This window comes from Panulirus ornatus, chromosome 58 (assembly GCF_036320965.1).
Source record: "Panulirus ornatus isolate Po-2019 chromosome 58, ASM3632096v1, whole genome shotgun sequence".
Lineage (NCBI taxonomy): Eukaryota > Metazoa > Arthropoda > Malacostraca > Decapoda > Palinuridae > Panulirus > Panulirus ornatus.
Window position 1 is genome coordinate 18,884,697 of NC_092281.1, and position 19,109 is coordinate 18,903,805.

Sequence of the window (19,109 nt, forward strand, 5' to 3'; positions counted from 1 at the left end):
CTTAGCAACAATTATGGTCTTTGTAAGAATATCACTGTCAGTAGTACATTAAAAAAGAAATAACCTTTTGGTCTTTCATTTACGTTATGCTAATTATGCCTAACCAAAATATAAGCCACCAGTATTTAATATCTGTTATATTACGTTATTTATTTGTTTTATTTATTTTGCTTTGTCGCTGTCTCCCGCGTTAGCGAGGTAGCGCAAGGAAACAGACGAAAGAATGGCCCAACCCACCCACATACACATGAATACATGTTCATATACATATACATACCTATACATCTCAAAGTACACATATATGTACACACACAGACATATACATATATACACGTACATAATTTATACTGTCTGCCTTTATCTATTCCCATCGCCACACATGGAATAACAACCCCCTCCCTCTCATGTGCACGAGGTAGCGCTAGGAAAAGACAACAAAGGCCCCATTCGTTCACACTCAGTCTCTAGCTGTCATATAATAATGCACTGAAACCACAGCTCCCTTTCCACATCCAGGCCGACACAACTTTCCATGGTTTACCCCAGATGCTTCACATGCCCTGGTTCAATCCACTGACAGCACATCGACCCCGGTATATGACATCATTCCAATTCACTCGATTCTTGTACGCCCTTCACCCTCCTGCATGTTCAGGCCCCGATCACTCAAAATCTTTTTCACTCAATCTTTCCATCCCCAATTTGGTCTCCCACTTTTCCTTGTTCCCTCCACCTTTGACACATATATCCTCTTGGTCAATCTTTCCTCACTCATTCTCTCCATGTGACCAAACCATTTCAAAACACCCTCTCCTGCTCTCTCAACCACACTCTTTTTATTTCCACACATCTCTCTTACCCTTGCATTACTTACTCGATCAAACCACCTCACACCACATTTTGTCCTCAAACATCTCATTTCCAGCACATCCACCCTCCTCCGTACAACTCTATCCATAGCCCATGCCTCGCAACCATACAACATTGTTGGAACCACTATTCCTTCAAACATACCCATTTTGGCTTTCCGTGATAATGTTCTCGACTTCCAAACATTCTTCAAGGCTCCCAGAATTTTCGCCCCCTCCCCCACCCTATGATTCACTTCCGCTTCCATGGTTCCATCCGCTGCCAGATCCACTCCCAGATATCTAAAACACTTTACTTCATCCAGTTTTTCTCCATTCAAACTTACCTCCCAATTGACTTTGCCCTCAACCCTACTGTACCTAATAACCTTGCTTTTATTCACATTTACTCTTAACTTTCTTCTTTCACACACTTTACCAAACTCAGTCACCAGCTTCTGCAGTTTCTCACATGAATCAGCCACCAGCGCTGTATCATCAGCGAACAACAACTGACTCACTTCCCAAGCTCTCTCATCCCCAACAGACTTCATACTTGCCCCTCTTTCCAAAACTCTTGCATTCACCTCCCTAACAAACCCCATCCATAAACAAATTAAAAAACCATGGAGAAATCACACACCCCTGCCGCAAACCCACATTCACTGAGAACCAATCACTTTCCTCTCTTCCTACACGTACACATGCCTTACATCCTCGATAAAAACTTTTCACTGCTTCTAACAACTTGCCTCCCACACCATATATTCTTAATACCTTCCACAGAGCATCTCTATCAACTCTATCATATGCCTTCTCCAGATCCATAAATGCTACATACAAATCCATTTGCTTTTCTAAGTATTTCTCACATACATTCCTCAAAGCAAACACCTGATCCACACATCCTCTACCACTTCTGAAACCAATCTGATGCTCTGTACATGCCTTCACCCTCTCAATCAATACCCTCCCATATAATTTAATAAAAAATTATAATAAAAGATTGTAATAAAAGATTTTTCATATTATTGTTCCATAGTGAATACCTTTATAAATATTATTTTAAAAATCTTTTACTTCTGTCTTTGAAGACTAATGCTTGAAAAACTTTTTTCGTTTATCTTTTTCTACATATATTTCTGGATAATGAAAAAATGGTTACCAGTGTTATGGATGAATGTATATTTGGTAGTTTTGAACATTCAAAAATTTTGCTGTTTGGGTTTAATATCAATAAACATTTGGCAAAATTGGTGTCTGGACAATGAAAAGAATACCGCTGTGTTCTAAATGAATATGTATTTGTTAAATCTGGTTCTGAATATACTAATCTCAGTTGGGTAGGCCTTAAAATGATTACAATTTTGAGCATCTGGTCCTACAGATTTACAGTTTTTGGATAAGTGATTTCTGGAAACTACAGTCTTGTATGATGGGGCCTAACAACAAAAGTAAATAAAGTTGGTTGCTTGGTGATAATGGTATTTCCTAAATATTTTCCTGCATCTCACCACTGTCTGGTTTATATCTTACAAATATATTGCCATCTGATTTCCCTCACACTCTCAGAATATAAATGTACCCTTCCCTAATAATGGAAAAAAATCAAATAATGTATATATTCATATATATATATAAAAGCATATCATTTAAAAACATTGGGAACATGCAGAAAAGTTCCTAAATGTGTTACAACTAACATATAATATGATGTATTATCTTATGTTATTTGTATGTTACAAACTAGTCAAAAACATATATTGTGTATCTATTCACATACATGTTATCATTATGTGCCTTATTTTGGGTATCAGTTCAGATATCTATAATACGATATATAACTGTGCCTGTTTCTTACCTATGTATCCAAAATGTATAATATAAATACCATCTCAGTTACTTCAGCAATATAGTCAGACATCACATACACCTCCACTCATCTTTTAGTTTCCATCTTACATATTAATATGTAATTAGTACATGTACTTTTCATTGGATGCAGTTTCCATCAGGGAAAACAAGTGCCACTGGATGAAACTAGTCAAAGTACTGTACAATTAATCTAATCCAGTTAGTCATACAAAATATCTCACATCCTTATTATACTAATAGTGAAAATGTCAGGCAATAAACTTTTGTAACTTTAATTTTACACTACAAAACTCTCATACGCTCAGATTATCACAAAGCATCTACATCTCAGTAAGCAACAGTGTTGAAGAAGTGAATATTACACTATAGAATAGAGAGACTTTAGATAATGAGAGGAGAGGGATGAATTTGGATGGTCAGTTCTGCACGTCTAAGAAGCCATTCATAGTATAATACTTCGACGTTTAGTCTTGGAAATTTGATTAGGATCTGAAAGTACTGGTTTGAAGTTAGCAATGGCTTGATTAGCAAGCCAGTGCTAACCCCAAAATCCTTAAACTTAGTCTATACAATGCTTCAGTACAGAAAAATGGGTGGTCACATATATTGCAAAACTATCCCCAAAGCAGCATCACACTAACGTGTCCTTTCTCTTTCTAACTTGAGAGAGGCACAAGACATTTTACCAATGTGGTAAAGTGTATGGGATGTATATACATTTAAGAAAAATTTTGAAGTCCTCCACCTGTATCCAAAGTCTCATTACTGTATAGCACCCACAACAAGGACGGCTTTCCTAAGTCAAGTATTCTCCATTTGCTTTTAACCTGAAAGCTGATTTACTGCACAATCAGTTGTTTTCAAATAGAGAGGATGATCTTGATTGCATTTATTTAATACACAGCACTTGACTACATTTTAAATAAATAATCTCTCTCCAAATAAATGGAATGCGCCCTTGTAGTGGCATTTAAACCCCCAACTGATGAGCTCTGTTTCACAGTGAAAAAGACTCAAAATCCCAGTGTATCTTAACCCCTAAATGAGCTCTAAGAGAATCTAAACTACCACTCCTAGCCAGGACATATGTCTACAAATACACAAATGTTCTACAAAGTACGAAGACCACGTAGACCTTGAGACCACAAAGACCACACTGACCACAGGAAATCCTAGGAGCATGAGATCATAAACAGCACAATGGCTGTCTGCATTTAGACCATTTTGGTTAGGTAGAATGCAAGGGTTATGAGGACCACCCAAAGAGAGAGAAACAAGCTCGCATCGACTTTATCCACAAGAACCATTAGGCTACCAAACCTTGGAAATCCCTTATGCATACAGACCATTTACATCATAGAAATTTGCAGGATTATAAAGACAAGCAGGGTCATGAGCATCTCCAGTCCATGAAGACCATCTGGACCACAATGGTCATTGGGATCACAAGTGCCATGAAGACTATTTAGGCTACAAGAACCACCTGAGCCACAAGAACCACGAAGACCACCTGCACCATGAAGATCACCTGAAAACCACAATCATCTAGGCCACACAGACCACCTGGGCCACACAGACCACGAAGACCTCACCTGGACCAAAGGGCTCCAGAGTGACTGAGGCTGGCACGAGACAGTAGCTGGCGAGACCCCTTGTTGTGATTTGTGGGGCTTCTCAGGACAATTACAATCGGGGTTTTTGTAAGGTGGAGTCATTTATTGGAAGCCGTGAATTACAATTATGTATATAACCTCATGGTTGAACAGTTTTTAACATTAACCATACTGTACCATGCCACCCTCATATTACTATGATTTCCTAATACCTTAATGGAATCCATATTGATTATGTTGTTGAGCGCTGCAGGAGCCGTTGTCGCTGCGGCGTTAAAAAGGAGTAAAGAAGTCAAAAACATTTTCAACATTAGAGTAAATATATATATGTATATATATATATATATATGTATATAATCACAGCAATATAAAATTTTGAAATCCACAACAAACATTACAAATAAACCTTAGCCATCTACAAGAACAAAGGAAAAAATACACCATGCAAGGTGGACACACAGTCACTGGCTCTACTCTACAAAAATATCATCCATTTTACACTGATTTATATTCTAGATACACTATATGATATATGCATTAAATATATATATATATATAAACAATGAATATTCATATGAAAGAAAATACCAGACCCACTTCAATTTGAATTTTGAGATACAAAAACTTGGTGAAAAGCTGATAGAATAAATTAAATGGATGATCAATTGAAACTGTTTATCACCTACCTGAAGCAAAATCTAGAAACATTGGCTGTGCATCATGATTCATTGTGCATTCTAATTTTCACAACAGCAGTTAGGTGACCTTCAATATTCTCATTATAGCAGAAGCAGAAAATGAGCTCAAATCTTGGTGTGCTGAAAGTCTGATGTTAGATATTAAACATGACAGTGTGAAATTAATTAGGCTTTATATATGAAAGATGCAGTTATTCAGACATATATACATATAACTATCACTATCAATATTGTGATTATTATAAAATTCCAGACCCCCTTTTCTGGAGCACCTGTAGCTTTGAGGTAGCATTCCCTGCAGGGACATAAGATCTTTAATGAGACTGCACTCCTTTGTCAACTGACAAGGATACAGCCTTATTGAAGGTGATATTTTTACTTACAGTCTATTCACAAGCAGGACATGTTATGTATATATATAACTTTACTACCTTCTTGCCCTTGGAGTCCATTCCATCCTTAGGAGGCTCCTGCAGCAATCAGGAAGCTGGCCAGGTCCACAGGTCATAAAGTTTTGTGATGTGTGTGTGTATATATGCAGAGAAAGGGGGGCAACTGAGTAACAAGTATCTGTTGTCCTCTTTATGGTAGTTGTATCAAAGGTTGGAAGGGTCTTGGGAGAAGTTGAAATAGTTTCCGCTGTTGTACCAATTGGCAATTTCCAAAGCATAAGTGGGAATCTATGATTCATGTTGTTACGGGAGTGCAGGTTATGATGGGAGTCTGTCTATTGAGTTGAAATTTAAGTGACTTAGAAGGTACACTGCTTAGTGTGTGTCAGCTTATTTCAGTGCATACATTTTTGTTTTATATTTGTTGAAGGTGGTGGGGATCTGTGAGTAAAGGTTACTGAAGAGTGAGGCAGGGGTTTCTTATATTTACTTGGGGGTTGGGAATTAGTTATAGAGTGGTTTGGGTAGGAGGGATCAAGTGCTGTTGCACAGAACTGAGCGCTAATCATGTTGAGGAGGCACTGTAATAGCTGGATCTTTGTTTCAGTATAATGTTAGGTGTCTACAGTTACTAAGAAGCTAGCAATTGTTCATTCTGCACTATTTTTTGTGGTTTACTGCTTTGTTATAGTTGCTTTGGAGAGGGTGGAAGATCTGGTAGGTACTGCATTGTTTAAACTGGTGCAGATGAACTGTTTGTATGAAATATTGAGAAACTATCTTCCTTGTCCAAATCTGGTGCCATTTAGTTTGCGTGATGCTCGTGATGATTTCATTGGTGTGGGGATTAAATGTCATGTCTGTTGTATGTGATGCCTAAATGGTTGGTGCTTTGCTCAGTGGGTGTTGCCAGACTCTTCCTGCTTGATGTTACATTGAGAATGAAAAGTCACCTTTGATAAGGCTGTATCATTGTCATACAAACAAAACAGAAGAGTAATGTTAAGGAACTTCTTGCTTCAAAGGAGATCATCATTTTCCTGCTTCTGACTGCATCATAACTCAAAGCTCAAGGAGCAACAAGAAAAGGGTTCTGGCTATATATAAAAATAATGATAATAAACAAAAATTATTAATAATAATAATCTCCACCTACAGGTGTTTACACCATAAACAAGGTCACTTTGGCTAGGCTGTATTATCGTAATTTGACAGAGTGCAGTTTCATCAAAAAGCTTGCTTTACAGGAGTCCATCCTATCCCTGCTACTGAAACACCTGGAAAAAGGGTCATGGGGTAATTATGATTATCTGTTTATAATTATCCCATGACCAATATCTATGAGAGAGTCCTGGTGTTAATAGGACCTTTCTAAAGACTCCTGAAGCCAAAGGCTGTGCTATTTCCAGCAGAAGGGAAATGTGGACTGTTTATGAGATTATACTTACAACGATACAGCCTCACCAAATGCGACTTTTTACTTGTGGCACAACCTCAAGCAGGCAGAGTCTGGTAGCACCTAAATGTGAACATATATCTATTTACTTATCTAATCATTATTACATAACCCCAGGACCCCTTTCTCTGAAGAAACCCGGGCAGCTTCAAAACTGTAATGCTTCCAGTTGCAGGTATGTACTGGACTCCTCTGAGGTAAAAAGTTCTTTGATGAAACTATACTCTTTTCAATTAAGGATAAAGCCTAGTCAGAGGTGATGCTTTACCTGCTGTGTGACCTTAAGCAAGTGGAGTCTGGCAACACCTTTATCTACCTATTCATTTATTCATAATTACCCCGAGATCAATTTCTGCTGTAGAGTCATGGTGCTACCCAGGACCTTTCCAAAGGCTCCTTCGGCTCAAGGCTGCAGCACTTCCACCAGCAAGGAAATGTAGACTCCTTTACTAAGAAATTCTCTAATGAGACTGCACTCTCAATGACAGAGCCTCCCTAATGGTGAAAACTTGAACAGGCAGAGTCTAGTAACACCTATCTATCAATTACTTCCATCATACACTATGTATATATATATATATATATATATATATATATATCAGTTGGTTGGCAGCCACCGACCAAGGAGATACATTACCAGTACAACCTGCTTGGGTATCAGGAGGGTCAGTGATGGCTGCTTAGTGAGCCAGCACTTCCAGCGGCTGCTAAGTTGCACTCCTTTGACCCAGGTAGCTGTCTTTTCTTTTTGACTCTCCTACATGAGGACTGCTAGCATTCTGTCCACAATCATACAACCTATCCTTGTCACACACAGCACTTGACAACACTGAACTCACACAACTCATTCTTTGTAACTCTAGATTTTTCTGCGGTGAGTGCTATGTGCTAGCCCTGCCTTTTGGCAAAATGGTAGAAGCTATAGACAGCAGTAGTAGGCAGGAACATTGGCTACAGGTAGTTGGTAGGAACATTAGCTTAGAGCATTAGGTAGATGTAGTATGCTGGAACATTATGTAGACATGTTAGGTAATAGCTGTTGGTGGGAACATTAGGCAGGAGCCTCTGAAAACACTGTGCCAGAGTTTAACTCTGCCAGTGGTGTGTTAAGGGTGAGGCACTAAAGGTTAAGATGCGGCACTGGAGTTCACCATTGGCACCTTAGCTTCGCCTCTTCTTTGTACATAATCTGACAGTTCTAAGTCTTCTATCTCATTCTTGTATCTCTCGACGAAGTGATCATTACACGAAAGTGCACTTGGAAACTTAGAGGGTATATCCTCACTTGGCCCACCTCTCCATTCCTTCTTTTGGAAAATTATAAATGGGAGGGGAGGATTTCCAGCCCTCTGCTCCCTCCCCTTCCAGTCGCCTTCTACAACATGCAGGGAATATGTGGGAAGTATTCTTCCTCCCCTATCCCAGGGATGATATGTATATATATATAATTATTTATTTATTTATCTTGCTTTGTCGCTGTCTCCCGCATTAGTGAGGTAGCGCAAGGAAACAGACGAAAGAAAGGCCCAACCCACCCACATACACATGTATATACATACACGTCCACACACGCAAAAATACATACCTCTACATCCCAATGTATACATATATATACACACACAGACATATACATATATACACATGTACATGATTCATACCGTCTGCCTTTACTTATTCCCATCGCCACCTCGCCACACATGGAATAACAACCCCTTCCCCCCTCATGTGTGCAAGGTAGCGCTAGGAAAAGACAACAAAAGCCCCATTCGTTCACACTCAGTCTCTAGCTGTCACGTAATAATGCACCCAAACCACAGCTCCCTTTCCACATCCAGGCTCCACAGAACTTTCCATGGTTTACCCCAGACACTTCACATGCCCTGGTTCATATATATATATATATATATATATATATATATATATATATATATATATATTCATACATATATGAATGATCCCCGGGGGGTACAGGAAAAAGAACCCCCTCTACGCATTCCCTGCATATCGCAGAAGGTTACCAAAAGGGACGGAAGTGGGGGAGGAAATTCCTCCCTCCTGCCCTACCTATCCAAAAGAACGGACATACCCCCAAACGGTGACCTCTCTTTCCACACATTCCTCAATGCTCCTAGAACCTTCGCTCCCTCACCTACCCCTATGACTTTCATCTGCCTACTCTCACTTTCTCCACATTTTTCTCATTAAAGCCGAAAACCTGACAAACTTTCTCCTTTTACACACTCTCCCAAGCTTGGACACCAACTTCTGCAGTTTCTTATAAAATCTGCCACCAGTAGTGGGTCAACAGCAAACAATAAATGACTCACTCCCCAAACCACTTAATCACCCCAATCATAAACAAATTAATTAACCAAGGTGATATTCCATACCCCTGCTGCAGATGCACCTTCACCTAGAACCATTCACACTCTTCTCTTCCTACGCAGACAAACACCTCTCTCTACCAACTCAGACACATGCCTTACTTTCGATAAAAATCACTCACTGCTTCTAATAGCTTTCTTCCCACCCCATATACTTGGAACACAAAGCATCTCTATCAACCCTGTCATATTCCTTCTGCAGATCCATAAATGCCAAATACAAATACTTCTGTTTCTATACAAATACTTGTTTCTCTAAGTATTTCTCACACATCTTCAAAGCAAACATCTTATCCAAACTTCCTCTACCACTCATGAAACCACACTGCCCCTCCTGACTTTAATGCTCTATGCATGCCACCACCACCTCAATCACCAATCTTCCATACAACTTACCAGGTGCACCCAACAAACTTATACCACTTTGTCCCTCTTGCATTTATGCAATGGCACTACACATGTATTCTGCCAATACTCAAGCACCTCACCATGATGCAAACATACACTGGAAAACCTAACTAATCAATTAACAACAGTCACTGCATTTCTTAAGATTTTCAACTGCAATACCATCCATTCCAGTCACTTTACCACGTTTCATCTTACACAAGGCTTTCATCACGCCAAACAACTTGCATCTGCCATCCTATCAACAAACACATTCAAAAATTCTTCCAAATACTAACTCTATCTCCTTCTTCTGAAGTTAGCCGATACTCACTAACTCAAACTCTCTAATATAAACACACACATATATATATCTTTTCTTTCATTCACTCTATTCGCCATTTCCCGCATTAGCGAGGTAGCATTAAGAACAGAGGACTGGGCCTTTGAGGGAATATGCTCACCTGGCCCCCTTCTCTGTTCCTTCTTTGGGAAAACAAAACAAAAAAAAAAACAAGAGGGGAGGATTTCCAGCCCCCCGCATATATATATATATATATATATATATATATATATATATATATATATATATATATATATATATATATATAATCTGTAAAACCTACATTTGTTTATTATCCCTATATTCTTGAAGATGTGAATTATCACAAAAGTGCTCAAATCTTCAAGTTTCAATTTCCCTGTCGATGCCATTATATTCGTGAGTCATGACTTTTTTGATTTGTGTATATATATATTCCTTGGGATAGGTAAAAAAGAATACTTCTTATATATTCCCTACATGTCATAAAATGTGACTATAAGGGATGGGAGCAGGGGCTGGATATCCTCCTCTCCAGTTTTAACTTTTCCAAAAGAAGGAACAGAGAAGGGGGCCAAGTGAGTTTTTTTCTCTAATGCTCAGTCCTCTGTTTTTAACGTTACCCCCCTAAAGTGGGAAATGGCGAATCTGCACAAAAAAAATATAAACATAGAGAGAGAGAGAGAAATTACCATGGTGGTAAGGCTAACACATTAAGCTCACCACTTGACTTGTATGTTGCATAAACCTCATTTCCCTAGATCACCAGAACTCATCCCCTTACTTCTCTTGCTTATTGTATAATGCTATTTTTTCATGAGTTACTCTTCTGGCATAGATACCTAATCTAGGTTCATCCAGCAGTCTTCAACCACAAATCTAATCTTTGAAATGTTTCTGTAGTCACTTCATTAAATTTCTTAGTTCAACTGTCATCACATCAAATGACTGTTTCAACTTCCTTGTTGGGTACTCATGCATTTGTATCCCACATTTCTGATGTTTCAAGAATTACTCTTGACAATGATTCTGTATTGTCCTCGTCTGATTGCTTTCAGGTTCAGAATGTTGTACTTCATTCCCTCTACTTGTTGCCAGGCACAAGTTGATGCCTGTTCCATCTGTTCTTACATGCCTGCCTCCCTTGAATACATCATTCCATGTATCATTTCCCAGCTTTCTCCCTCTAGTACTCTTTCACTCTATTATCCATATATCATACATCATCATATATATCTCTCCCTCTGATGTTCAAGACTGTAAAGATCTAGTTCTTTTAGTAGTCCATGCTAATTCATATGCTTCATTCATTTTATTATGAAATGCCTATGTATTCTCTCTATCTTGTTTAATTCAATCTGTTTTACTGGTGAGCATACAACACACCACTATTTATTTCTTACAAATATGTAAAACATTTTCATCATTAAATGTCTGTCTCAAAAATGTCTTAACATCATTCCATTCATTACTTGGCTTGAAAGCACTATCTTTTCAATATGTTCCTTGAATTCAAGTTTTTACATATATAATCTCTAACATTTGCTTATTTCTCTATTTCTTTTCCTGTGGGATCTCTGTATGTAGGCACTGCAATAGCATTAACAGTTCCATGATTAATATGTTAAAATTTCTCTATCAAATTCCATTAAGTTCTCTGCCAATCTGCAGAGAGAGACCTACATTAGAATATTGTAAAAATGGCGAGACTAGCATGGAGCATTCACCAGGTCTATTCAGGGTTCATTAGCAATTAACTTCAGGAACAAGTTTAGTTCCTTTTAAATGCTTCTGTAGTCATACCACTCATGTTCCTATTTCTTCAGGAAATGCATTAGATAATCTTTCAATCATCTTTCAGTACACTTACATAATCTTGTCTTGTATAATTTTCTGTGTAAGCTGTAGTTGGAGGGTAGCCACTGTACAAGGAGGTATATTTTTGGTATTGACAAAATGGTAGGATCAATGTATAGAAGTAGAAGGTAGGAACATTTGACAAGAATATTAAGTAGAATATTAAGTAGAAACAGTTGGTAGGAACATTAGGTGGGAGTGTTAGGTAGCAGTAGACTGGAACACTAGGTAAACACATTAGGTAGAAGAAGGCAGTACAAACATTAGGTAAGAGCCTCTGAAAACAAAGTGCTAAAGTTGCCTGTTAAGTGTGAGGCACTAAAGACTATGAAGTGCCAATGAAGTTCACCCGTTATGGAAAGACTTTTGCCATGGCCACCCCCTTGATGGAGTTCCCAGAGAATATGGATGTCAGAGATATAGACAGATAGATCAATAGACAGACATCTTTTTTTGTACATTCCAAGGAATTACTCCCAACTCAATAATTCTGTATCTTCCTTGCTGTAATGCTTTCAGATTTAGAATATTACTCTATATGCTTTTTATTTGCCGTTATACAGATAGAGATAGAGAGAGTACTTGCCTACCTATGAGTACTTAAGATGAGATTTTATCTCTAGGCAGGCTAGCATATAGCACTCACTCTATATCTTAAGAGAAAGAGATTATCTATGCATTTGTATCCCCACACTAGGGATTCAAATTATTGTTTTATAGGATTGTTTGCATTCAATGGGGCAGGAAATTATAATTTATGATAACTGTGAGCATACACTCAATTGAACTCTACCACCAATGCTCTAATTTGAATATATTGTCCTGTAGGAATGAGCAAAAAGTCTGATAAAGACATCACTCTTAGAAATAATAGCTACCAAACATAGGGTGTATCTTAGAATAATCCTAAAGTGTATCAGTTTATGAAAACCTTATTTTACTGTCTAACTTACTTTTAGATATTTTATATTCCCTGGCAAGTACAAAGAACTTTATGTAAATCTTTAATGCAGATATCAAATAGTTACCCAAAAATGTTATGCCTATGATGATGATGACATGTGAATGTGCTCCATGCATACACTTACAAATGTGCCTGAATGTACTAAATAAACATTAAATACCATATGTACATGATTATGTCTTCATTCTGAGAGAACACCAAACGAGGTACACAGGCAGACTTCTGTGTCCTCATACAGCAAGGATATATAATGTTTGTGGTCATTCATAAACCCCCTCTGGATGACTCGGCTGAGTTTATCATACTATCCAATTTATCTATATAAGTTTTGAGCTATTTGTAGTCAGATATTTATTGCTAGTTTATTTTTACCACAAAGAATAAAAAATCTTTTCAACACTCTATGGAACTTTTGTTTTCAAAAGCATTGCACCATATGGTTACAAATACTTGTAGAACATCACAAAAACACATGTAGCTCTTAAGTCGAAAAGCACATATAAAATAATGACGATGAAGACAATTCAAAAGAAGCTGGGATGTACAGGTAAAATGTTTATGAAACTCATTCCTTAGGACTCTACAATTATATAAAAACAGGAAATAATTTTATTTACAACATGGAGAGCAATATTAATAGTGAAGTGAGGACTCACATTTCATAACCTTAACTCATATGACAAACAGTGGCTGTAGCAAGTCTGCTTGACAATTATCACATCCTTGCCTATAGTTTCGAAAAAAAAAAAAAGGCCACTAACACTGATAAAGCTGGTTAGCCTACAAGTCTGTGCACTGCATGCTAAGAAAAGTTCTTTTCTGGTTTCCATATAAACTGAACTGAAATATGCATCACACTCTACTGACAATAGAAAAAATAAAATCCTTAATTCCTAATGCCAGATTTACAAATGTTTCAAACTCAGAGGACTGCCAAAACATTAAATGTCTTGTCCCTGGACTGTGGCGGAGTTAGTGGTTGAGAAGAGTGGTGCTGGAGCTGTGTGGGAGGGAGGGGGATGATTCTACTGTAGGCTTAAGTTTCATCTGAGAGGGAGCATGAGAGCTGGCAGGAGAATCAAAGCATGGATGGCAGTATGGAGGCTTGGCGAAGCTAGGACAGAGCCTCCATTGTTGCCTTCTCGCCTCAGCTTGTACCCACTGTCCACAACATGTATCTTCCAGCCCAAGTTATGATGGGTATAGCACTGCAAGAGATGCACAGTAAAGACTGAATCATCAAATCATGAGTGAATGTTCAGATGCTAGACTGGTATTAAATAACCAGCTAGGCTTAAATACAGTTTGGATTTTAAGTCTGTATATTTTTCATGTCATTTAGTACTTACTGGTTTATGCCATAATGCAAATATCTATACAACACTGTAGTTCACAGTGTAGTCAAAGATTTATCAATGTTAAATAGTCACTTGACTGCCATCTGTAGGTCATAAGATCAATGCATAGGGATGATCTGCATGAATTTTCTGAAAAGAACATACAAGTAGAGAGACTTACAGATTTAATGTCCACTTGAAGTTACCTTTCCAACACATACCAGAGCAATAGTTGAAAGTTTCTGTGATCAACAACAACATACAAAACCACAGTACCCAACATCAGGAGGTGCTCTTCTGGACCTTCCACCTTGTTAAATATCTTACACAGACTGCATTTGTTAAAAGTAAACTATTTCAAAATTTACCCATAGCCACCTCTTCCTCAAAATTATAAGTAGCAGAGGAATGCTGTATGAATTATTTTCTAATTGTAAAAGTTTATTTCTCATCCAGCCAGTAGTAAGGACTGACTGCTTATTCAGAATCAACCTGTGCAGCAACATCAACTGTAGAGTTAGTAGTGTCAAATAACATGAATATAGTGCAATGAATGCACACTTTGTTAGAAAATATAATGCTCCCAACAGCAAAGATTCAAACCCCCTACCATTTGCCTGGGAGTTGGGTATGCATAGCCTAGTAAAGGTACCCAGCTGACAAGCAAATGCCCATTCATTTTATTCTATTTATTTTGCTTTGTCGCTGTCTCCCGCATTAGCGAGGTAGCGCAAGGAAACAGACGAAAGAATGGCCCAACCCACCCACATACACATGTATGTACATACACGTCCACACACGCAAATTTACATACCTATACATCTCAATGTACACATATATACGCACACAGACATATAAATATATACACATGTACATAATTCATACTGTCTGCCTTTATTTATTCCCATCGCCACACATGGAATAACAACCCCCTCCCCCCTCATGTGTGTGAGGTAGCGCTAGGAAAAGACAACAAAGGCCCCATTCATTCACACTCAGTCTCTAGCTGTCATGTAATAATGCAACGAAACCACAGCTCCCTTTCCACATCCAGGCCCCAAACAACTTTCCATGGTTTACCCCAGATGCTTCACATGCCCTGGTTCAATCCATTGACAGCACGTCGACCCCGATATAACACATTGTTCCAATTCACTCTATTCCTTGCATGCCTTTCACCCTCCTGCATGCTCAGGCCCCGATCACTCAAAATCTTTTTCACTCCATCTTTCCACCTCCAATTTGGTCTCCCACTTCTCCTCGTTCCCTCCACCTCTGACACATATATCCTCTTGGTCAATCTTTCTTCACTCATTCTCTACATGTGACCAAACCATTTCAAAACACCCTCTTCTGCTCTCTCAACCACACTCTTTTTATTTCCACACATCTCTCTTACCCTTACATTACTTACTCGATCAAACCACCTCACACCACATATTATCCTCAAACATCTCATTTCCAGCACATCCACCCTCCTGCGCACAACTCTATCCATAGCCCACGCCTCGCACCCATACAACATTGTTCGAACAACTATTCCTTCAAACATACCCAATTTTGCTTTCCGAGATAATGTTCTCGACTTCCACACATTCTTCAAGGCTCCCAGAATTTTCGCCCCCTCCCCCACCCTATGATTCACTTCCGCTTCCATGGTTCCATCCGCTGACAGATCCACTCCCAGATATCTAAATCACTTCACTTCCTCCAGTTTTTCTCCATTCAAACTTACCTCCCAATTGACTTGACCCTCAACCCTACTGTACCTAATAACCTTGCTCTTATTCACATTTACTCTTAACTTTCTTCTTTCACACACTTTACCAAACTCAGTCACCAGCTTCTGCAGTTTCTCACATGAATCAGCCACCAGCGCTGTATCATCAGCAAACAACAACTGACTCACTTCCCAAGCTCTCTCATCCACAATAGACTGCATACTTGCCCCTCTTTCCAAAACTCTTGCATTCACCTCCCTAACAACCCCATCCATAAACAAATTAATCAACCATGGAGACATCACACACCCCTGCCGCAAACCCACATTCACTGAGAACCAATCACTTTCCTCTCTTCCTACACGTACACATGCCTTACATCCTCGATAAAAACTTTTCACTGCTTCTAACAACTTGCCTCCCACACCATATATTCTTTAAACCTTCCACAGAGCATCTCTATCAACTCTATCATATGTCTTCTCCAGATCCGTAAATGCTACATACAAATCCATTTGCTTTTCTAAGTATTTTTCACATACATTCTTCAAAACAAACACCTGATCCACACATCCTCTACCACTTCTGAAACCACACTGCTCTTCCCCAATCTGATGCTCTGTACATGCCTTCACCCTCTCAATCAATACCCTCCCATATAATTTACCATATAATGTATATGTGCATGTATGGGCAAATGCCCATACATGCACATATACATACATACATACATATACATTTGCATGGAAATGATGCAAATGACTGGGAGATGTATAAAAGAAAGAGGCAGGAGGTCAAGAGAAAGGTGCAAGAGGTGAAAAAGAGGGCTAATGAGAGTTGGGGTGAGAGAGCATCATTAAATTTTAGGGAGAATAAAAAGTTGTTTTGAAAGAAGGTAAATAAAGTGCATAAGACAAGGGAACAAATGGGAACTTCAGTGAAGGGGGCTAATGGGGAGGTGATAAGTAGTGGTGATGTGAGAAGGAGATGGAGTGAGTATTTTGAAAGTTTATTGAATGTGTTTGATGACAGAGTGGCAGATATAGGGTGTTTTGGTCAAGGTGGTGTGCAAAGTGAGAGGGTTAGAGAGAATGATTTGGTAAACAGAGAAAAGGTAGTAAAAGCTTTGTTGAAGATGAAAGCCGGCAAGGCAGCGGGTTTGGATGGTACTGCAGTGGAATTTATTAAAAAAGGGGGTGACTGTATTGCTGACTGGTTGGTAAGGTTATTTAACGTATGTATGACTCATGGTGAGGTGCCTGCGGATTGGCGGAATGCTTGCATAGTGCCACTGTACAATGGCAAAGGGGATAAAAGTGAGTGCTCAAATTACAGAGGTATAAATTTGTTGAGTATTCCTGGGAAATTATATGGGAGGTTATTGATTGAGAGGGTGAAGGCATGTACAGTGCATCAGATTGGGGAAGAGCAGTGTGGTTTCAGAAGTGGTAGAGGATGTGTAGATCAGGTGTTTGCTTTGAAGAATGTATGTGAGAAATACTTAGAAAAGCAAATGGATTTGTATGTAGCATTTATGGATCTGGAGAGGGCATATGATAGAGTTAATGGAGATGCTCTGTGGAAGGTATTAAGAATATATGGTAAAGGAGGCAAGTTGTTAGTAGTAGTGAAAAGTTTTTATCGAGGATGTAAGCATGTGTATGTGTAGGAAGAGAGGAAAGTGATTGGTTCTCAGTGAATGTGGGTTTGCCGCAGGGGTGTGTGATGTCTCCATGGTTGTTTAATTTGTCTATGGACGCGGTTGTTAGGGAGGTGAATGCAAGAGTTTTGGAAAGAGGGGCAAGTATGCAGTCTGTTGTGGATGAGGGAGCTTGGGAAGTGAGTCAATTGTTGTTTGCTGATGATACAGCGCTGGTGGCTGATTCATGTGAGGAACTGCAGAAGCTGGTGACTGAGTTTGGTAAAGTGTGTGAAAGAAGAAAGCTGAGAGTAAATGTGAATAAGAGCAAAGTTATTAGTGACAGTAGGGTTGATGGACAAGTCAATTGGGAGGTAAGTTTGAATGGAGAAAAACTGGAGGAAGTGAAGTGTTTTAGATATTTGGGAGTGGATTTGGCAGTGGATGGAACCATGGAAGCGGAAGTGAATCATAGGGTGGGGGAGGGGGCGAAAGTTCTGGGAGCGTTGAAAAATGTGTGGAAGTCGAGATCATTATCTCGGAAAGTAAAAATGGGCCTGTTTGAAGGAATAGTGATTCCAACAATGTTATATGGTTGCGAGGCGTGGGTTATAGATAAAGTTGTGCGGAGGAGGATGGATGTGCTGGAAATGAGACGTTTGAGGACAATATGTGGTGTGAGGTGGTTTGATCGAGTAAGTAATAACAGGGTAAGAGAGATTTGTGGTAATATAAAGAATGTGGTTGAGAGAGCAGAAGTGGGTGTTTTGAAGTGGTTTGGTCACATTGAGAGAATGAGTGAGGAAAGATTGACCAAGAGGATATATGTGTCAGAGGTGGAGGGAATGAAGAGAAGTGGGAGAACCAATTGGAGTTGGAAAGATGGAGTGAAAAAGATTTTGAGTGATCGGGACCTGAACATGCAGGAGGGTGAAAGGTGTGCAAGGAATAGAGTGAATTGGAACATTATGGTATACCGGGGTCGATGTGCTGTCAATGGATTGAACCAGGGCATGTGAAGTATCTGGGGTAAACAATGGAAAATTCTGTGGGGCCTGGATGTGGAAAGGGAGCTGTGGTTTCGGTGCATCATTACATGACAGCTAGAGACTGAGTGTGAATGAATGTGGCCTTTGTTGTCTTTTCCTAGCGCTACCTCGCGCACATGCGTGGGGAGGGTTTTTTTTTTTCATGTGTGGTGCGGTGGCGATGGAAATGAATAAAGGCAGACAGTAAGAATTATGTACATTTGTATACATGTATATGTCTGTGTGTGTATATATATGTATACGTTGAGATGTATAGGTATGTATATTTGCGTGTGTGGACGTGAATGTATATACAGGGGTATATGGGTGGGTTGGGCCATCCTTTCGTCTGTTTCCCTGAACTACCTCGCTAACGCGGGAGACAGCGACAATAGCAAAATAAATAAATAAATAAATATACATACACAGCCATATACATATATATATACATGTACATATTCATACTTGCTCACCTGCATCCATTCCTGTCGCCATCCTGCCCCAAAGGAAACAACATCGTCACCCCTTGTGACAGCAAGGTAGCACCATTCTCTAGCTGTCATGAGTAATGCACTGAAACCACAGCTC

General features: G+C 39.1%; 1 protein-coding gene across 1 annotated transcript in view; it reads right to left on the bottom strand.

Moving 5' to 3' along the window:
• Positions 1-2,009: 2,009 nt before the first annotated feature.
• The window catches only part of LOC139766621 (protein Skeletor, isoforms B/C), a 295,127-nt gene continuing 278,027 nt past the window's right edge, over positions 2,010-19,109 (bottom strand). Inside the window, exon 15 of the mRNA XM_071695486.1 lies at positions 2,010-14,004. Coding sequence (XP_071551587.1) covers positions 13,840-14,004 — 165 coding nt within the window. The 3' untranslated portion in view covers positions 2,010-13,839. The remainder of the gene's footprint in view (positions 14,005-19,109) is intronic.